At 38.4% G+C, this 21,844-nt stretch overlaps 1 protein-coding gene across 6 annotated transcripts in view; it reads left to right on the top strand.

Moving 5' to 3' along the window:
* ARB2A (ARB2 cotranscriptional regulator A) overlaps positions 1-21,844 on the top strand; it is a 258,117-nt gene that overhangs the window by 170,424 nt on the left and 65,849 nt on the right. For 5 of the 6 annotated variants that reach the window (XM_074533519.1, XM_014268930.3, XM_005489616.4 and 2 more), the window contains 2 exons: positions 16,255-16,371; positions 20,798-20,882. In XM_074533519.1, the coding sequence (XP_074389620.1) occupies positions 16,255-16,371; positions 20,798-20,882 (202 nt within the window). The remainder of the gene's footprint in view (positions 1-16,254; positions 16,372-20,797; positions 20,883-21,844) is intronic. The other variant, XM_005489617.4, reaches the window with a different exon arrangement.

Genomic DNA, 21,844 nt, shown 5'->3' on the forward strand with positions numbered 1-21,844 from the left:
GGCTGAATTCCATAATCTTACTTTAATTAACGAACGAATTCTTATTAAGTAAGTCTAGGCTGTTAAATTCATTGTTGTTTTGCTTTTAGCTTTGTGTTAATATCATGGATGGAGTCATCAGCACTTGCAAATAAATGCAGAATCAATTGTTCCATACAGTAACAATTTTATAAAAGAAACTCCAGCTTGAAATGTTATTCTTGGCAAAGCCAGGGGGCTGAGTTTGCCCAGCGATGGGGTTTAGATCCCTTGCCAGCTGTGCTTCCAGCCAGCAAGTGTGATGCAGTGTTAAATATGTGTTAGGTAGAGTCTTGACGACCTAGGGTGATTTTTTTTCAGCAAAGGTCAAGAGAAAGATAAGCAAAAGATAAGAATAGGAAATTTAAAGGGTCCATCTTTGGTATGTGCAAAACATGTACCATTTACATTACCCTTGGGAAAACGTTTCTCATTTACAGAATACTTAATCACCTGAATTGCTGCTCCAAGTTCAAATGTTTCTTCCATTTATGGGTTAATTTATTTTGGATGGAAATTATGAAAGAAGTTGAATGATCAGGCTAATCTGAATGATCAGATTAATCTGATCATTCAGGCTAATAAAATCAGGCACCATTTCAGAAGCATCAGAAATTTAGATGTCAAAACAATAACAACCAAGCTCAATGACACCAAGAAGTGCTGTTAGCTTGCCCTTATCCTCTGCAATTGGCAGAGCATTGTAAGGAGTGCTGTGTGCTGGCCAGGCTGTGAAATTTTCTTTCCAATTAAATTCCAACACTCAAGTTCAAGAAATTTAGTCCTGTGGTTTAAAAGCATTGTTCATTGCCTAGCAGTGATTTGAGATCGGGCCCTACATGAAATCTTGTTTTTGCTTTGTCTCCCTGGTGTTTAGCCTGAATGTTTTTAGAAAGTTAAGTGTTGTTGACTTTCAGTGAATGTGTAAATTTTCCAACACCAAGTATTAATAAATGTGTGGAAGCTAATAGCTGGATTGCCTGATCAGTGGAAATGAGGGAAATGACCTGTTAGTCAAGATGATGGCTGCTTAGTGTAACCAAAGGTTTTTCCACATATAAGTGCTAGATTTAATATGTTTGAAACATAATGATGCTCTTAAAAAGGATAAGTAATTTTTTAATAAACTTCTAAAATATTGTTCTAGCCAGAGCTCATTGCCATTAAAAAGCATAATAGTTTAATAATAGGTTGTGTTTTGTGCAGAGTGAATTTTAAGTATTGTATTTCAGTCCCACGTAATTGCTGGCAAATGCTAAGATGATTTTGAACCACTCTAGTTCTGAGCAATCTCTTTGTAAACAGTGAGATGAGTATATGCATTTCTGAAAAATCCTCCTGGTAGTTACTGCATGATTTCAGAATATGGTTTAGCATGTTTATTATAAATATGTAGGTTTCCTAATTATTTCTGTATGGTCATGTCTTGGACATGTTTGGTAATAGATCCATCATTTAAGAAGAACGAGCATCACCTAGTTTTGCTTTATCAGTTCATATGCAAAAAGAAATAAAAAAGATGTTTAATCAACAAGAGAGCAACTCTTTTGCATTCACAAAATGGTAATTTGAAATCTTATTTTGTGCGTACTAATGGTCTATAAGCAGTGAGATGCCAGAATTGCTATAATAGGATTTTCCCAGCCCTAGAAGGATTTTGCTTATGGCTATGAAAAGTTAATTTCAGATCCTGATACACTCGCATTAATTTTTGAGACATTAGCTGAGTGTAGTACAGCGAAGAAAAACATGAACACCACACCACTGTAGTGTAGCTAATTGTTTATTACCTCTAACCAAAGAAGCATTGGTAATATGCAGGCCACAGTGTCTGCAAAAAAAAAAAAAAAAAGAGGTAGGAAACTGGCAGAAAAGGTCTCACAGATTTCTTCTTGAGGGTCTTGAGAAAAGAACCGAGGAAGAAAAGGAGAAACAATAGCTTCACCAAGTCCTGAAGGTGATACAAATGGGTCTTGGCGTACTTGGAAGATCTGTTTGTTCATTAAAATACTGTTTGACAATCAAACTATAGAATGTACCAAACCTTCCTGCTTCTGAGTGAGAGAGCACATCTTCATGTTGTATGATTTATGTATGAGAAACAAATGATTTAGATGCTTATATGCACCATACTTCAGTAATGTGTTTGTATTCTGTGGAGTATTTGCTGACAAAAGGAGCATGTTTTCTCTTCTGTTGCTAGTAAGAGATCTGTTGACTCCACAGCTGTGTAAAAATCTCTAATCAGCACCTATTTTAATCAGCAAGAACTTTACTATAAATCATTATCAAAAAAAAAAAAGCATTGTGCTATGCTTTTATACCACTACATTTATTTTGAAATTAATAAGGAAAAATAATACAGAGCTTGTGCTTGAGATGGGCTAATAAGCGTGCCCATGAGACTTTCCTTTTCAAGAACTAAATGAAAGCTTTTGCATTGCTAACAGGCTACAAAAGTTGCTTAGGTAATAAGACTCCTTTTCTCTTATCAGTTAAAAAGAAAAGGGGAGGGATGGGATGGCTCAAGGGATTGGTAATCAGATTACAAAGTCTTTCACTTCTAGGTCACTGGTTCAAATCTGCCCCCTGTTTAGTAGTGACCAAAAGCTGTTCCCATCTGATGGCTTTTCAGTAGCCTTTGTGCAATTCATGAATGATCTATATGCAATGCTTGGTGAAAATCACTCCTAGCCCTTGCTTTAGGAGTTTCAACTGAAACCCTTTAAGTAGGAATAAATGATCTGCTCATGCATTGAAGGGTTTGGTGGGTTTATTTTTCAGAATAATTTTAATAAGTTAGTGGAGCAGTGCAGCTGAATTTGCACTGTAACAGCTGCTGTGGGCTACAGCTGCCACCATCACTTCCCACTAGCATTGCTTCATAAAAAGTTGTTACCAGCTTACTTAAGAATTGGACTGTTGTGTCTTAATTTGAGCCACATGGTATCATTCCTGTCTACTTTCATATTAGGCTAGAATAGATAAAACCATAATTGAAAAAAGAAGGAGAAATAAAAGAAAATTACTGAATTTGTTCAGCTTCGAGGAAACATACTCATTGTAGTAAAATTGGTTTTGACAGAAAGAGTGTGAAAACATTTTTACTGATGGTTTTAGTATTGCAGTAATGCTGTTGAAGCTGTGAGACATCTTCTGTGGGTTCTCGTGCTATATGGGACTTAGACCACTGTGGTGTGCTCAGATAAAAAACAACTTTATAATATAATATAAATTTATAATAACTTTTAAAGAATAACTTTATAAATTGAAAACAAGGGAAACCAGAAAACTTGGTAGTACCTGAAAAGAAGTCCTTGCAAGTGTATGTTTTCTAGTGTTGTCTCTTACTGCTGCTTACTTTCTGGTACTTAAATAATGGACTTATATACTTGTCAGCATTTTGAAGTGCTATTTTCCTTAAGGCAGAGGAATGCTAGAAGACAGTTGCTATAAAGGGAATGTAATTTTTGGTTCACTAATGTATGAACCTGAAGTGAGGACTCTGCTAGATGTACATTTCTGTGGAAATCACTGTGACAGTTTAGAGGTGTGTTTATGTCCATAGGGATGCACACAATCCATTATAAAAGTATGACTTTTTCCTTAAAACCAGCCGAAGTATTTCTTTTGAGACAGCAGGCGTGCTACATGTATGCTGCAGTAGATTTTTTTTTGCACTGAACAAGGTATTTCACCAAACCTAAATTATATTTCATTAATAAAAGTCTCACTGAATCAAATTAGTCACATCAGCCACTTCTCTCATTACTCACATAAACTTCAGAGTTTGCTTGTAACACCTCAACCTGGAAAAATAAATACACATGCATGCTGTGCAGCGCTTGATGGGTACCAGCAAGTACATTTAGCACAGGGCCAGCACAGGTCTTTGCTCTCCCAAGAACACATCCTCAGATGTTGGGAGTAATCTGCCTAACACGCTTGTAGCTTCACATTGAAAACCTAAGCCAGAAGAGTGCTGATAAAATCTGTGTACCACAACACATGGTCATACCCATGTTTTGCAAGAATGGCTCTGGGGGGAATTTATTGCCACTGTTTTCACACTTGGCCTTCAACTGCCTGGTTAGCTGGCCTGTGGTGCAATGTCATCTCCTCTGGAAACTGCAGCAATTGCAGGAAAAGAAAATCCTAGGCAACATATTTATGATCCAAACCACGACATTCTCTCTTAATAATACATTGGTATCAGATGTCTCAGAGGTCTGTGGACTCAGAGCAACTGGTGTGGTGTCCCACTGGAAAGCACAGGCTGTCCCAGCTGCTGCAGGAGCAGTGTGTCTCCCTGTCCTAGCACCAGGATGTGTCATGGTCTGCTCATACTGTTGGGCTCGAGCTTACTTGAGCCTGCATCCCTGGCCCCATTTGCCAGAGGGGAGGAGGGGGAGTGGGATCTAAGTTTAGCAGTGCAAGACATATGGGCAAGAAAGCCTGCCAGTTTCACGGGGCTGTTTGGTCCAGGAGCATAGATTTGTAAGACAAAGCCATTCATTTCAGAAGTTCACACAAAGGTGGGTTTGGGGGGAGAGAAATATTCTGAAAACACTGCCAGCACACCTTTGCTCCCCTTCCCCGGGGAAGGCTGGCCTTGTTCTGGTGGTTAGGTCAATGTATGTTAGAAGTGGGCAGACCCATGAGTTTGCCTATATTTCAAGGTGGTTGTGAGTTTAATCATTAGTTTAGAAAATAATTTGGTTAAACTGAGAAAATCTCGCAGCAAAGCATTTTTCCTAGTGTAGTGATGCTTCTTGTAAAGTATAAAAGAACACTTATAAGCCATAAGTGCATGCATATATATTGGATGTTAGTTAGCACTGTGTACATGTTTCTGACGTTAAGAGCTGACTCCCTCCATTGGTACAACCCCTCCCAAAGCATGCAGAAGCCTTCATGTTTCTGTCTCTGATGAATGGACTTATTAAGTACTAGAGATGTGTTATGTCGTTATGTCATCTAAGAGGAGAGACATGGAAATTGAAGCTCCCAGGGATGGGAGCTGTGAACTCTATTTGGTGTCATGGTCCATTACATGCTGACTTTCAACCAATTGTGTGATAAGCCATATGGCTCATCAGACCCCAGTCTGCCTGCATAAGCTAAGGTGGTGGGGCTAGTAATGAAATAAAGAAATGCAAACTTATCCTGGTGTCTTTCTTCACTGAAGAGGACTTTGGAGGAAAAGGAGCAGAAATAAAGCTTGCAGTTGCTTTCTGGTTTAATGTTGTTTATAAACTTCATGAGATCAGAGGATCATGGGGAGTATCTTGCTAGTGACATGTAATGGTTTGGAAATAAACACCAGGGTGGCTCCAGCTGCCTTTGATCTAGCTAAATGGCTATTTTGTAAATTCTATTTAACTCACTGTAAAATTAGGCAAAGAGCATACAGGAATGCTTCTCTGTGTGCTAGATGCCTAAATTTCCAACTATGTGTTCAGGACCAAACAAAAAGAAAATGGTTCTCTGTCAAGGAGGTTATCATTTGGTGGATATATAATAAAAAGGAGACATTAAATGCTGTAAGAAGGAGAGACTAACTTTCTACCTTATCCCACAATTTAAACATTTTAAATTTTTATTGATGATAGCCTGAATATGTAGATTTCAGTAAGTATATTTTGCTTTCCATGATCTCTCTGAAATATTTTTTTGAAGTGAGACTTCTTAAGTTGAAAATTATGAGCCTTTAGCTTAGAAGGATGGGCAAGTAATTAAAACCACAGCAAGCGTTTTTCAGAATACACCGGCCAGAAACTGTAGTGTGCAGAAAGCTCAGCAGACATTTTGCTGTAGTACAGGGGTGGCTAATCTTCATGGTCGTGTGGCATCCTGATGAGCTGTCACGGTCTCAGGACAAAGGCTGCCATTCCTTCAGGTTGTACCTAGTGGATCAGACATTCGCTATTGCAGCTCTGCCTGCTGGCTCCTCCTGCACTGATAGGAGAGGGTTGCCCAGTGCTCTCCAAACCATTCCAGCTTGCCTACTGGTGTAGCCTGGTTTCAAGAGCCAACAGTGTGGCCTGGCTGATACATCCAGGGAAGTCTGAGTCTGGCAACCTGAGTGCAACCACTAGAGGCAGAGTCCAGTGCAAAATTTTCAGGAAGACTTTTCCACTTCCTAACATCCTGGAAAGTAAACATGCATCTTTCTTAAAAAGCGAGTCCCTCTTTGAGGTTTGTGAATAGAAGAGTTTCGATTATTTCACCAAAGAAGAACTGTGTGTGATGAGTACCTTCCTACATGGGCAGCTGGGAATGGGTGCTTTTGTGCCGCATCCATTGTCCTCACACTTAGGCACAGCATGCATTATGCTTCGAAGTGGCACTTGTTTTTCTTTTCTTGACTCAACTCTACCTGGCATCGCTTCTCTGAGTGATATCATCAGTACTGGAAGGTGATTTGTGGTGTTTAATGAGCAGGCTTTTGCTGGGGGCAATGCAGAGCATAGTACACATCAGTCTCCTGGAGCATTCCTCGGAAGTAAATTACATGGGCAGGCTGGTGACGAGGTTGATGCAGTATCACTGAGCAAGCCAGGAGGAGGAACACAGAAATACTTCATGGCAGCAGGATGGTGTCTTAGACCCACCGTGTTTCTATCTGCAAGGATGCTGAGGTGGAAGTTGTATGCTGCTGCAGTGCCGTGTCTCTCCAGATATGATGGCGAGCACGTCCATGCCCCATGTCATTGAAGGATGCGGGGTCTGAGCTTTCTTTCCCAGTAAAGCTGTGCCTGATGGCTTCTGGCACAGGACATGGACCAGATGTTTAATCATGAGTCTTTTCTGTACTCTGAATTGGAAGATCTTTTTCTGAATAAGTTCTTTCTTTTTCTTTTTTACATTATGTAAAACTGTCTTTTATATAGTTATACATCCTTTGCTTCACAAAGCCCTTCAGCATGTGAAGTCTCTCTAAGGAGACTTGTTAGCCTTGCTGCTACTTTCCCATCTCATGAGTTGGATATCTCTTGTTGGATATCTGATAGCATATCCAATGTCTGATAAAGAGGGCTGATTTTAGAAAATCTATTATTTCTCCTGCTTTACTATATTTTCAGACTTTGAAGATGTCAGTCATATATTGGTGGTGAAACTAGATGATGTAGAAGGTCTTTTCCAAACCATTCTATGATTCTATGGTATTGTGGTCTGCTTTGTATAATTTGGGTTTATACCACACAGGCACATAATTTTTTGGTGAAGGAGAATGTAAGTGGTAGCAGCATTTTAGTGGGAAAGAAAAGGGAAGCTCCTGCTCTTCTCTTTTGGCTGCCTGCAGTAACAAAGCACAATTTGTCATTCCCTAATCACAAGGAGAGTTGCCTCCAGAAGCTTGTGTGACCCCAGAAGTTTCAATTTACATACTTTCTTGATTCAGAGACATTGCCTGTGGAGATACTTTTCCTTTCTGAAGTTACTCAGAAGTTATAAGAGTCAAAACTGAGGCTCTAAAGGACAAGAAGAGTGAATGTTGTGTTATCCTCTGGCTGAAGTGGAAATCCAGCTATGTTTAAATAACAAGGGTGTCAGACTTCATGTCCATCTGTGAGGTGCTGAGCTTAACATTTAGTTTTTCTCATCTCTTGTTTGTTTTTTATTTTTTCAAGTCTGGCTTCCTTTTAAAAGTTAATATATAGATTGATATGTCTCTGTGCATGTATGATAAAACCAGGGCAATTTCCTAAATAAATGACCAGTCCTTCAGACACTGCCAACTTCTGGAAATCGGTGAAGAATTTGCTCTTCTTGATATTAAACCAGTGCAATTCTCTGTCTAGGTATAAAATTAAATACAAGAAACTAGATTATTTCCTTGAAAAATGCACCAGCATGAGATTTGCATAAAACTGTTTTCCATGTACTGGTCAAACAGAGGCAATGAAGAAGTAATGCCATTTTACCCTGTATTTGATACTTAACATATAAAAACAGTTATTTACTTGATTGTTTTGCATTCATTTCACTAATATGATTGTTCCCTTTTACACTGAGTTCTGGATTTACACATTTATTGAAACATGAGAAAATTACTTCCATAACTTACTGCAGGCTATGTTTTTCATTAGATGTGAACCATTACCTTTGTAATGGTATAACATCAAAACAAAACTCCTTGTATCATTTTATTTTCAAGCCTTGTTTATTATTAGTTGTGTTACACACTGATTTTCAGGAGCAATTTATTTCAACTAATTTGTCCTCTCAAAGATCTAAGATCACTGTTTTCTATTTTAATTTATCTGAGTAAGAAGAATTACAAGAACCTACTTGTTCTGGCTCAAGGCTTTTAGATGTTTTCACCCTCATAATGCAAAAGAATGTGTACTGGGTTTTTAGATAGAGCAGATCTGTTCCATTGTAATTTAGAAGATGTTGAGCTCAAGGAAGTACTTTAGGCAGAACTTTTTCATATGTGCTAAGGATTCATTTCTCTCCAGCCCTGCTGTCTGATTGGTCTGAAATCAGCCAAAGTAACTATCACCGAGATGTTGACCAGGCTTGAAGCCTTGGGGCTGAAAACAGTAGCAGTTTGAAGCTGGACTGGGGAGGTCACATCCCTCAGATGGGTGGAACAGATGGCTGAAGGTTGTTAGCAACATCAACAGTCCAGCTTCTATCTGCTGCCACCCTTCAGTGGAGCCCTTGCAAGCTGCGAGCTACTGCAGAGAGTCTGACATGTGGCAGCTGAAGGAGTCATTGTAACTCAGTCATCTGCATCCCAAGACCATGCTTGTCCCCGAGGCTGAAAAGTCCTCAAAGACTTTTCTCTTGTAAGCTCCCTGGTTGGAAGTTCTTCTCTCAATAGCAAAAAAGATGCTGTGGTTTGAAAACTTACTACAATTTGCTCACTGATAGGTCTAAGGAAGCATTTGGCACCATGCTTTGATGGGGCACATCAGATAAAATGTCAGCTGGGCTGCACTGCTGGGTGTCAGCTGTGCACTGCAGCTCTTAAATGCTTCAACTGTCTGCAATGATTAGGCTGAAAATCTGGCACCCAACCTACATTTATACAGGGAGATGTTCAAAATGATGTTCAAATTGTGATTTGACCATGCCCAAAGCTGCCTAGGACTGTGAAAGTTGCTGTGAAAGCTGAGCCCAGGATAGGAAGTCTGGGGTAAGAGGCTGAGGACACTCCCAAATTTAAGCAGAGACATCTCTGTTTCCTAGTCTTTGTTGTCCTTGACCTTTCTTGATACTACAGCACTTCAAGCTTTTGGTCACGGATCTAGATGGCTCCTCTTAGCACTTAATTGTTATTTTGGCTTTATTATGTTGTCATCAGGTTTGCTTTTGATTTTATTTATTTTATGTTCTATTTCAATTAAATTTCTTTAATGCTAAGTTGGTTTTTTTTTTTTACTTTAGTATTTAATTTCTAACTAGGCATGGCACTCAAATAGCTGTCCACTGCTTCAGAAATCCAGATAAACCAAAAGAAAACAAAGCTATGACCTGCACCCAATAGCGTTTTACTGGCAAAGACTAGAAAAATCCTTCACCATCACAGCCAAGATAATAACTTTGTTAACAAAATCTCCAGGACAGGGTTTGCATAGTATGCCAATAGAGGACTGGTCTTGCTGGCTGACTTCAAATGATTTCTAGAGCTGATGCAACCTCCTACCAGAAAACTCCTGCATCCTTAATGGAAGCTCCTTACACAGACACATGGTGAAGCCAGAGCAGCAAAGGATGTGCTGTGCTGGAGGTTTGGTGTGATCACATGCTCACACCATCTTGCACTACTCAAATCCAATTTAACAGTGAATACAAAATGAAATAGTTTCGTAAACTATGTGATTTTGCAACTACGATTTTCCTGGTACTCATGTACTTACAGTGCGCATACGCAAACTAAACAACCTTGCTCGAGTATCAGATGCTCCTCAGCATTAGTTGTGCCAAATACTGCATGTGGTAGTTTTGGACACTTTCTGGCAGCTTAAACTGGCCCTTGTGGACCTCCACTTCCATAAGACCTGACTGTTTTTTATCTCGTATGTTAGAGGCAATCCAACAGCTAGCTGCTGCTATCAGCAACATAGGAATATTAACACTTATATTGATCAGGTTTCACATCCTCTGCCTGGATAGGAGATAGCTAGAAGCTCTTGGCCCTTCAAAACTTGATTTTCATGCCAGTGAGATCTCCCCAGTTCGAGTCTCCAACCTTGGGACGGCAGACTCCAGCTATCAGGAGGGAGACCCAACTGGCTGACTCCAGGTAGACTCATCTGCTCCAAACCTCCCTTTCTGATCATCGCTGTGGTTCTCGCAGCAGTGCCAAGGTGACTATCTCAGCAACCCTCATTGCTGTGATGTCTTGAGGTCCATTGAAAAATGTATTCATTTTTGTTGCATTAGTTGAATTTCTAATGGGAAGGAGCCTTCACCACACCCTCTTGTCTAATGTACACTTTTCACCTACTAGGAAGTTATCTGCAGAATGCCAACATATTGTGCTCCAGAGAGTGGAGGATGTCCCTGCCACCAGCTTGTTTTGGTTTGGTCTGCTGTGGGCAAGATGTAGCAGACCAATGCAAAGACCTTTATCCCTGTGGTGCCATACCAGTTTATGTTATGTGATGGGCTTTCTATTGAACTGCTGCACTCCATTCATCCTCAAAAAAATTGTGGGGAGGTTTGTAACTGAGGTGAGCCAGCATTTCTACCCATAAGTCCTGCCACACCTAATCTGCCTGTGTTTGGGAAGTTAGTTGTTGTTTCCATCATTATTGCAGGTCCTCAAAGACTTCTCTCTTGCAAACTCCCTGTCCCAACACCCTAGGGTCAAGAGAACAGGAGAATTGTATTATGAAGATTAAAGGTTTAATAAAGCTGAAGCCTGAGGCTTTCTACAAGAGAAGCATGAGTTCTATTTGCACTGTTCTAAAATATACCAGCAGAATTCTGCGAACAGGTTTTTTTTAGTTGTTGGGTTTTTTGCGAGTTATGCGTAAGGGACATGACTTTTTAAATCTTCAGCTAATTTTTTTTAATATTTTCTACTCATTATTGATTTTATGAACTTAGAGCCCCAGTGTAAGGTGGTAATTTTGAGTAGAAATTCTGCAATAGAAATTGGTTTGCATTGCGAACTTTGACAAGTCCTAGACTCCAGATGCTATTATCAATCTACTCTAATATGTTCTTGCATTATTACTACTGTTGCAGTGTGATTTATTGCTGTAGAAAAATATCACAGTTGTAGATGTAACATCTAGTGGATCTTTGAAGAAAGTATCAGCAAGTACTATGGCCAATCTCTAATGCTATCATTTAACGTATTTTCTTTTGCTGTTTAAAAACTGATGTGTATCAGGGGCTTTGTCTACTGCAAGTAGGGATTTTATCACATCTGCAAATTCATTTAGGGAAGATGTTTGCTCTTGCTAATTGAAAATGAAAACTGGTAGAAGTTTGGATTGTTTATTATTTTTGTTTTGTGTTGTTCGAGCATATTTGCCCAGCAATTCTAATTCCTGGTTAATAATATTTTATGAGGGCTTGGGGATCCAATTTCATTTTAAGATGTGCAGAAAATTGAGAGTATTTCAGAAATTCAGGAATTCTCTTCAGGAAGCAGTGAACGGTCTTAGGTATGCCAGACCAACAGACTTGCACTACAGAATACAGAATTACATACTTCCTGGTGAAGAGAAGTTTTTCATAACTGAGGAGAGGCTCAAGTGCTGCCAGGCAGACAGACTAGTTAATTAATTGGTTTGTATGAGACTGAGTGAAATGATGGTTGAAGAAGATGTTGACTCTAGAGTGGTAACAAGCAAGTTAAAAGGAGAGCATATGAAGTTACCAAAAAAGGAATCCACGCTCCTTTCCAAAAGGAATTAAAAATTGCCCTCTTGCACACTATTCCTATCACTATTCCTATCACTCTCCTCCTATCTACCATTGCATTTACAAATATTGCAATGTCCAGCTGAAGCTGGGTTGATCCACTGGAATTTCTGCTGCAAATTCATTCCATGTCTGGAAACCAGTGCGGACTTTTGGACAGGGCTTCCAATTATTTCCTCTGAAAAGAATTCTGCTTGCAGATGCCAAAACGTCTTAAAGAGTCTCAAATCAGCATGATGCAACTGGATACAATGGAAGATGTGCTTCAAAATTATATTGCTCCAATATAATGCCCATTGAAGCCCAGTGCATACCATGTAACACCATGCCACAACTGAAATTGCTATGGAAGACAAAGAAAGTAGCTGAATAGTTTATTTCAAAACTTCAAGAGAAATTAAAATTTGGATGTGTTTTCAATTCATTTTTTAATCCATTTTTTCTCATTCCTAATTACATACAACTCAGAAGAGTAAATACTTCCTGAATATGAAGTGATTTTTTTTATTTGATTATATGAACCTGCAAAAATGAAAGCCTGTAAAAATAAATAAATATTTTAACTTACTTTAACTTTTCTCAGAAGTTTGAATTTTTACCTGTTTTAAGTGTTAGAATTGATATAGAGTTCCATGTTTCGAGGATTTACTCCCACATCTATTTACCTAAATCTAACTGGAACTTTCATGGATTTTCATGGTTTCTGGTTGGCAAGATGAGACCTTTAAGTCCTCTTTTAACACACAGATGCTTTCATTTGACACGACTATTATGCTGTAAAATATATACCGAAGGCCTGTTTTACAATCTATTCTGACTATATATGCATGCTAAATATACTGCATATATATTGTATGTGTGAATGTGTGTTTTATTTATACACACTATAGATAGTACAGGTATCAACGTTTTGACATTATAATGTTATGACAACTGTGTAATAGAAGCTTACAGATTAGCAGTAGAATACTTATTAAATTGAGCAACAAATGAGTAATTATGATGTATGAACATGAGAAATGCACTTTTAGGAATTTTCAAGTTCTTGCTTATATAACTGTTAGAGCTGAATACTTTTGCAACTAGATTGTTGAGATCTTCCCTTCCAAAGTGAAGAAACAAATTTTCAACCAATGGGATAAAGAGGACTTTCAAAAGGATGTTTGAATGCTTTCTAACTTGTTGCAAGGAGAACTGGTCTACAACTTGTCATTCCAACGGAATGAAATATATAGTGTTGGAATTTGGTAAATAAGTTATCAAACTTTACTGTGATTACAAAGAAGGAGCACAAGAAAAAAGATAAAATGGAAGTGCCTAAAGAGAGAAGCTTATTGGGAAAGTCTAGAGGACCCAGAATCATGAGTGGTGCAGTAATACATGAGAACCTATTTACGTATAATAGAGAAATGCCATTTTACCTACTTCTGGTTGTAAATTGATTATTGGAAGAAGGAGTGTAAGGGAGGAATGAGCCATCCAGTGATGAGGTTCACAGAGAGCTGTCCTGCAAAATGTAGTCAGCTAAGAATAGTTTAAGGTTTTTAAATGGGCACTAAGCAGGAAATTAAGTAATTCCTAGGCTGTGAAAACTTTCTGTCAGTGGAATTCATTGATGTAAAAAGATTATAAGCCATAAGTGAACTTTGGAAAAAATTCTTAGGCCTTTGTTTGCTTCAGTAAAAAAATCATTATTCTGAAGAAAAATGTCTAAATTTTAGTATTTTTAGTAGACTGTGGTCTATTAAATATCATCACTTTTAGTATGTCTACCTTGAAAGATTCTACAGGCTCCACAGAATAAAACAAGTCCTGGAAAATGTAAATCATGCATCCCACAGTAGCCTTCTCTTGGTGTCTGGTACAACTTCTGTGTTACATCAAATTTGAATGGTAGCTGGGTACTACATTTTTATTTAAAGTCAATCTATTTTACCTTTACAATTTTATTCCACTAATTTAATTTTTAAAATTTACCTTAATTGAAACTGATTTTAGAAAAGAGGAATATGTTCTAACCGTGGGCTAACAATCCATTGAATCTGAAGCATTTACTGAGTATTGAAGCATCTGTGCCCAAAAGTACGTGGACTCCTTGTATTTTCTTGTAGGGTAAATTATCATCTCTGATAAGAGGGTCTGTTGCTTGAGCTTAACCTGGATCTGTTCTCCTTGATTATTATTATCAGTGAATGTCCCATAGTAGCAGTAAACTTAAGCTGCTCTGATAGAAGCAAAAGTGTCTTCAGTTTGACATGCTCTGTTGTGACATTTCTGTGTCACTAAAACATGGACATGTTAGACTTCTTGCTTAAGTGATGGTTATACCCTTGATCCTTTCCACACTTGATGTGTTGTTTTTGTCTATTTCTTTCTAAGTTGGCTCAGAAGGGCATGGATGCCTACCAAAATTTTTTTCCTCTGGTCTGGATGTAAAGAAATCTGTACGTGAAGTTCAGATAATTCTTTTGATCCCTCTTTGCTTCTGCATCAGTGAGACCTTATCCTAACCCTAGCACTGGGGCTGAGTTATCAAAAAACATGACATTGTCAGCCTCACTCACTTTGCTGATCTTTGTGAAGAGAATACGATTCTGCAGGCATCCACAAAGCTGAATGGCAAGCACCAGGAGCACATTGGGTATTGCATATTATTTTCTATATATCATACATGATCTGAAAAGCAAAGACTGTATGTACTATATGAAGAAAGATTAGAAAGAAATGGTGATCAATGACTGCCAGTTCTTACATGTGCATAGGGAAATTGAAAATAGCAAACCTGAGCTAGGTCTGGAAAAGAAAAAGGGAACTGCACCTTTGTATTTTCTTGTGATTTGAAGAAAAGGGTGATGTTCTAAGATGATCTGGGTGGCTAGTTTTCAAAACAGAAACATGGGACACTGTAGCTTGAGAAAAAAATTGCTTTTCCAAAGCAGAGCATATTTTTTATCTTTGCTGGTCATTAGACGTACTTCTGAATACCAGCCCTTCATGGAGGAAGTCATGCTGGAATACTCTGAGCTGGTGATGATTTTAAACTTCACCCAGCATGTAATAACTCTGAGTAATTGGTAGGTATGTGGGCTTCAAGGACAGTGATATTTTTGCACCTCTGCCTGTTTAATCATAGTGTTTTGTGGAAGACAGTGCAGCTGAATGATTACTAGAATGCACAGCACTGGAAAAGGAATATTATAAAGTGTGTTTAAAACAGTTATTCAATGTACAGGGTTTAAAGCAAGTGTAGCTGACAGGTCTTGTTTTTAGATACTGTCTCTTTCAAAAAACTTTTTTTCTGGTAGGTTTTTGGACTCATTCTTATGGCAAGGACATGGAACAGTGGGTTCAGAGGTGCAGCCTGTGTGCTGATAAGCAGTTACTAGAGCATGAAGAAAGAATACCTGATTTTAGAAATATGGTATGTGTTACATTTATACAAAAAGGAAGATTAAAAAACCATTAACTTTATTGTAGCATACACAGCGATAATGACACCAATTGTGAAATGCTTTTGTAAGTATAATTTATTATGCTTTCTTTGATCCAGTGTTACAAATTAGGATCACTCATGTCAGGAGATTAAAACCTTTTTGTCTGTCTTTGATATCAAACTATTCTTTCCCCGTACCTTTTATCTTGCATAGCAGTGCTGAAATCCACAGCATCTTTGTCAGTTTGCTTGTGTTATTTGCAGCAATCATTTAATTTGTTTTAGAACTGATATTATTTAGTCATACTGTCATTTGCAACAACAGAGGCTCTTTAATATCCTAAAAATGTTGAGAGGCTTTGGTGTTAGCTGAGTAAGTATATGAATAAGGGAGAAGAGAGAAGAATTTTGGGACCATGGTGAGCATGCAAGATAGCTAAATTGGATAGAAAAAAAAAAACCTATACAAGTCTAAGTGAGATTGTACATCAGAAAAACTACAGCAATCTACTGAAAATTAGTAGATGATAGTCAAGAGAACCTTACAGTGAACCACAGGTACCAGCTTCCCTGAAGAACTGAAATAGGAACTTGGAGAAGCTTGTAAAAGGTGTCCTCAGGGAATCTTCCATTTTTTCACTGTGATACCTTTAATCCTGGAATTGTCAAGCCACATGGAAAATAATAGGACTGAATAGTTCAGTCAGTCAAAAGTTAGTAATTTTTTGTTCAAAAATGTTAGGTGTTTCTGTTTTTTCTGGACCTGTTAGGAATTATATAAACTTTAAAACAAGTGAAGTCAGATTATGAATCTGTGTCGGTGTTTCTTTTTAAATTTAAGATCATTATCTCTGAGTAAGCAGACTCTGTTCAGTAAAAGGAATTACTTTAAATACAATCTTTTTTAACAGATGATTCAACGAGAGGCAGAAGTAAAGAATAGGGTAACTGCTGTGGCGTTGACAGACTCAGTTCACAATGTGTGGCATCAAGAAGTTGGGAAAACTATTAGAGAGTGGATGCGAGAGGTAAGGCCTTTTTATTTAAAGAATTTGAGTATGTTTGTCTGTATATGGCTGAATAAACATGTCTGGGTGTGAAGGACAGCATAATACAGAACAGTGGAAACCATGAATCCGTACCAGCCACTAAAATAACCAAGATTAAAGCCATTTCTGAACTGCCAAGTTAGCAGTCAAAATACTAAGCACTGAGTCCAGTGTTTCTTCCTGATGCACAGTAAAACAGAGACATGCCAAGGCAGCCCATGCAGTGCCTGATACCTGGAGCAAAGTCCTGGGTGCATTCCATGCTGTTGGTTTGATCTAGCAATGGTGGAAAGTCCTCTTTAAGCTCTTCATTACTAAGTTTGATGATTTGCACAAATGGCAAAATAGCCTTTCTCTCAGCAGCTTTTTGATGCATAATTACTCCTGTAGGGCTCGGAAGCTCTTACACTTAGGTATGAGGTTGCTGAGATTTTAAAAATCATATTTTAGAGCAAGACCAGCTAAACTTTTATTGTTTATGAGTCTCATCCTTACTAGATCAGGCTTATCTCTATTTTCAGCATTCCCATTGCAGAACACTAAAGCAGTAGGTGCACAGAGTGAATTTAAACTAGTCACATCCTGAACTTTCTTTTGTACTTGACTTTTTCTCGTGGATTTAGTGAAACTTAGTGTATACAGTACCTATTCCTGACTTTAACTTAAAGTTTTATAGGCCGTGACTGATGGGAATAGAGGATCACCTGGGATGCAGCCTGACAGCTCTGACTTAAGTGTTAAAAATATAAAGAATGGTAACCCCTACAGGCTCTGTCAGAGAAATCCCCATTTTCTTTATGGGAAATCAAAACTTAAAATATGTGTTATGTAGTAAAACTGAAATTTTAAATCCTGTAATTTGAATCTGACAACTCCATTTTTCTTTAAGCATTTAGTCTGAATAAGAAAAGTGCATTACCTTTAATTTCATTTGCAGAAAGTGGATGTTAAAGAATAAGTTAAATGATTAATGGCCTAAAAAGTGGATGGAGTGTCATAACTTACATTAGCATTAAAAATCTCCTATAAGAAAGAAGAATTGTACATATGTGAAATGTGGCTGAGTGGTATGAAGTCTAGCATATCACCTGGATATCTCTTACTTTAATCAGGTTTAAGGCTAGTGATAAAATGAATAATAATTAAAATATACACCTAATCGTTGCCTGTCTGTGGGGCTAATTGCTGTCATTGAAAGAATGAATTGTTAAAATAAAGTAATTCTTCATTTGAGCTATCTCTCCTGTATCACTGGTGGCCTATTTTTAGTACCTATAGATGTCATGATTTTTGAATTTATTAAGAACTGTGATGAATGATAAAACAAATCATCCATTTACATATCTTGACACTGCTTTCGAGAATACTTATTTCTTACAGGCAAGTGTCACATTGTATATAAAAGATAGTTAATTGTGTGCTAATCTTCTGTATTATCTCCAGCTCTCTGATGTAGTGTTCTATCAGTAGTTAATATTAATTTTTCTTATTTCAAATGATTGTAATACTTCATAAAAATTCTACTTCTTTTGTAACTTTTACCACCTTACATTTGCAATTTCACATTCAGCTGTTAATTAAAATTACACATGCAAATCATAAAATTATAATGCTTTACTACTTTAAACCTTAAAACCTTCATGAAATACTTCAATTTTAACAGGTTTTACTAAATATGTTATATTGCTGGATAGTGTGTTTGTTTTTTTCTTTTTCCATTGAGTTCAATAGTTTCATTGATCTACTGTTTCTTACAAAAATCTGCTATGCTTTGTGAACTTCACTTTCTAATCTCATACAGCAGCCCTTCCTTTATGTTGTCCCTGCTCTCCCTGGTCCCAGAACAGTAGGGTTGCCTTGACAAATCTATTCAAAAGCCATTCCTCACCCTTTATTGGTGGGGACTGAAGCCTTTGAAATTCTCCCCTCATTGCAACACAGCTGACATCTTCTTCCAGACAGAATGAATTAAGGAAATACAATAAGATACTTGATCTACCAGTCAAGGATCTTTCCACAGTGAAGACGGACTCCATGGTGCACAGCTAGGGCAGCAACCATCTACAAACACACAATACATGCTGTTTACCAGAAGAGAATTTGTCCATTTTTACTATCATGAACTGATGGTATTATTTTTTTCAAAATCTGTCAGAAAATCTATTGGGTCTTTCCAAAGGGTTGCTTGGTTTTTTTACCTTTTCCACTTAATGAAGTTAATCAGGTTTTCAGAAAGGAAAAGCTCAGATTTTTCATAGAGCAATCAACATAGATCTTGTTGTTCAGCTGGTAATCTCATTAAAAATATAGTTCCTTTATAATTAAATCTTCAGTTCAGTAGATTTGGTATCGTTTCATCATAGTTTATTGAAAGCATATAATTTAATACTTCAGTTTATAGACTACTCTGATTAGATAGCTGTTGTGGTTTGGGAGGAAGTAAGTTTTCTGGGATATGCTGTGGTCAAGCCAATAGGTGCTCAGATTTGAATATTGGCACCTGGTGGCCACTGGGGACATGGATACGCCTCTGAGAACACAGGGGGTTAAAAGCAGGGAACTCCCAGAGGGAAGCTCTCTTGGTTCTGGTGAGGAAGGAGTTCGGCTCTCTCCCCTGACCAGGCGCTGCTGCTGGGGGTGGGGGGGGAGGCCATGCGGCCGGGTGAGGTAGGCCGGGCCTTGGACAGAGAGGGAGGTGAAGAGGCCCTTGAGGACAGAAAGGTGGAGAAGCACGAAGAGGCATTGGGCAGCCACTCCCCTCCACCCCTGGAGAGAGAGAGAGCCAGCCTGTGCTGGTGGTACCACCTTGAAATCCAGGAGAAGGAAAAGGGGGGTGCAGCGAGAAGGTGCCAGCAGGGCAGTAGAAGCCCTGAGCAGGCAGAGCCTGAGATTTTAACCCTTTCTCGAATAATGGAAACCTTACAAATATTGATCCTCCTGGATCTGAATGAGGCGAGAGATAGAGATGAAGTGGAGGGGGAAATGGGCAAGTGTGATGAAAGTCCGTGCAAGTGAAAGATGCCAGAAGAGTGGAGAAGAATCTTAGGTGGGAAAAGATGATGGAGTGACCTTGGCTGGGCTTTTCTTGTATAGCCCATGGACAGAACAATGTTTCCTGTGACACAGAGACTGCATCCATGGGGAAGCAATGGCTCAGAGCCAAGAGGGTTCAGTGTTGGTACCCCTTGGCCCCAGGGGGTGAAATCTGGGGGGGCCAGGTGTCCCGAAAGTGAGAGACTGTGCTCTTTTTTGGAACAGGACAGAGCATCCTTGAAAGGAAAACCCTAGGAGCAGCTCTGGTCCATGTGCAGTGGTGAGAGCACTGGCATGGAAGGAAGAGGTCACGATGGCAGGTGTTCTCCAGGCAGTGCCATGAGTGACATGGAAACACACGAGGTTTCAACTGTGTTTCCTGGGGAAGCCTCTGGCACAAGGACTCCTCTCCTCTTGATGAACTGAGAATTGATTGTCTGAAGGGTGGTGATGGACCCTGAGTTGGTGATCTGAGGGATGGATGTATTGGAAATTTGGTGAGGAGAGGAGGAAATGTTTTTGGAAGGTTTTCATTTTCCCTATGTGTTTCTTTTTACTTGTAGTTTAGTTAATAAAGTTTTCTTTAAGTGGGGGCCTGCTTTGCTTATTCCTGGTCACATCTCACAGCAGACACCAGGGAGAGGGTATTCTCATGGGGGCACTGGCATTTCGCCAGCATCAAACCATGACAATAGCATTTGGAACAAAACATTTAGAAAATTCATGGTAAATTCATTCTTCTCAGAGGTTCAGGAATGAAAGGTAAATGGAAAGGCTTTGTGAATATAATTCCCCAGAGACCAGTATTTGCCTTTTTTTAGTGTTCACACACATTCATCTCAGCTATATTTCCAATTATTTTAATATTAATATTCTATCTTGATAGTTTCTGTTAAGTTATAGTATGTTGTTTCATATTTTCATGAATGTTCCTTCGACAGTGTACTCCATCAAAATACCCTGGAAATTCTGATTTCTTAATGTTAGCAAATAAGCAGGCTCAGTGTTTGTACCAATACCTGTTTATATCAACACCAACTTGCAAAATCTTTAAGCTTGTAGTGGGTAGTTCAGGCACTAGTTGGTCCAAGCACCTACTTAAGTCTACTGGAACTCAAAGTAGCACTTAAAAACCATGATACTTCAGTACATTACAAATCTGCTGAATTATGTTCTTACTTAGTATGAAATTACAGTATTTCATCGTCAGTAAGCGTAAGTTAGTGTATTGTACTGTCCAGTTGTTATTGTGACTCCTATGTAAACTAGTTTGGGTATTTTGATGTGATCTTTGTCCTCACTCACAACATCTATATTTATTTTTGCTCTGAGTTTTTGACTTATCCCAAGAATTGTATGCCTGCTCTTACAGAACTGCTGTAACTGGGTGTCCAGCTCCGAGCCCCTGGACACATCGGTGGAGTCCATGCTGCCAGACTGTCCCCGTGTCTCTGCAGGTACATCCATTTGTTTGCAATAAGCCAGTGTACATGTTTACACCCAGAAGCAGCTTGTTAATTTAAAAATGCATTTGGTTCTGGCTGCATTTTAACTTTTCTGCAGCCAGATGTGGCTGTAAGCATATGGCTTCAGCCCACTCTTTTTTTTTTTTTTTTTTTTTTGCTTTGTGTGGGAATTAAGTTATCTTGTCTACCCGTTACTTGAATTTTTCTAGCCTTCCTTCCTGTTTAAGTAATTGATGACATTATATGTAGGAGTCTGAGAAAAATAATAGTGATAACAAGAACTGGTAAATTTATCATAGGTCCTTGAATAAATATCCACCTCTATGTTGGCAACAAGGTTTTAAAGAAGTACATAAATGAAAGCTGCAGTTAAAATAAATGAGCCACTTTCCTGAATGCTGAATGATGATCAACAGAAGTCTAGTTTACATAGAAGATTATTTGCAGCATCCAAGAATGTTGATGTGAGTTTTCTGTTGTTTTGGATATACTTGGCTGTGCTTTTTCATTATTGAATCATAAATTGCAGAGAGCAAGTGAAATTATATGGAGACTTTAGTTAAATGTATGATAATTCCAGGAAGTAGATTTAGTCATCAATGTAAAAGGAAAACCTCCAGTCTCTGCAGGAATTAATCTAAAATACATAAAGCCGTTACTGAACTTTCATGCTTGATTATCAGGTTTCCTAACAGCCATAGGTAGTGTATTTCTGTAGAATATAAAACCAAGTTCAAAGGAAGACACAGCCTATACAATATTAATTTAAAAGCTGAAACAATATTTGACCTTGCTCTTTGGGATGCAGTAGTTCGTTTGACAAGTTCGTTTCATATATGTCTGCATTTGTGAGGTTGTTAGTGAGACCTAACCTTGCAGGTGAAACTGAATCTACTACAGGATACTTTTAAAGTTTGGAAAATTTAGCACTACTTTGTTTGAGAGCTCACAGC

The sequence above is a fragment of the Zonotrichia albicollis genome, chromosome Z (assembly GCF_047830755.1).
Source record: "Zonotrichia albicollis isolate bZonAlb1 chromosome Z, bZonAlb1.hap1, whole genome shotgun sequence".
In the NCBI taxonomy this organism is placed as follows: domain Eukaryota; kingdom Metazoa; phylum Chordata; class Aves; order Passeriformes; family Passerellidae; genus Zonotrichia; species Zonotrichia albicollis.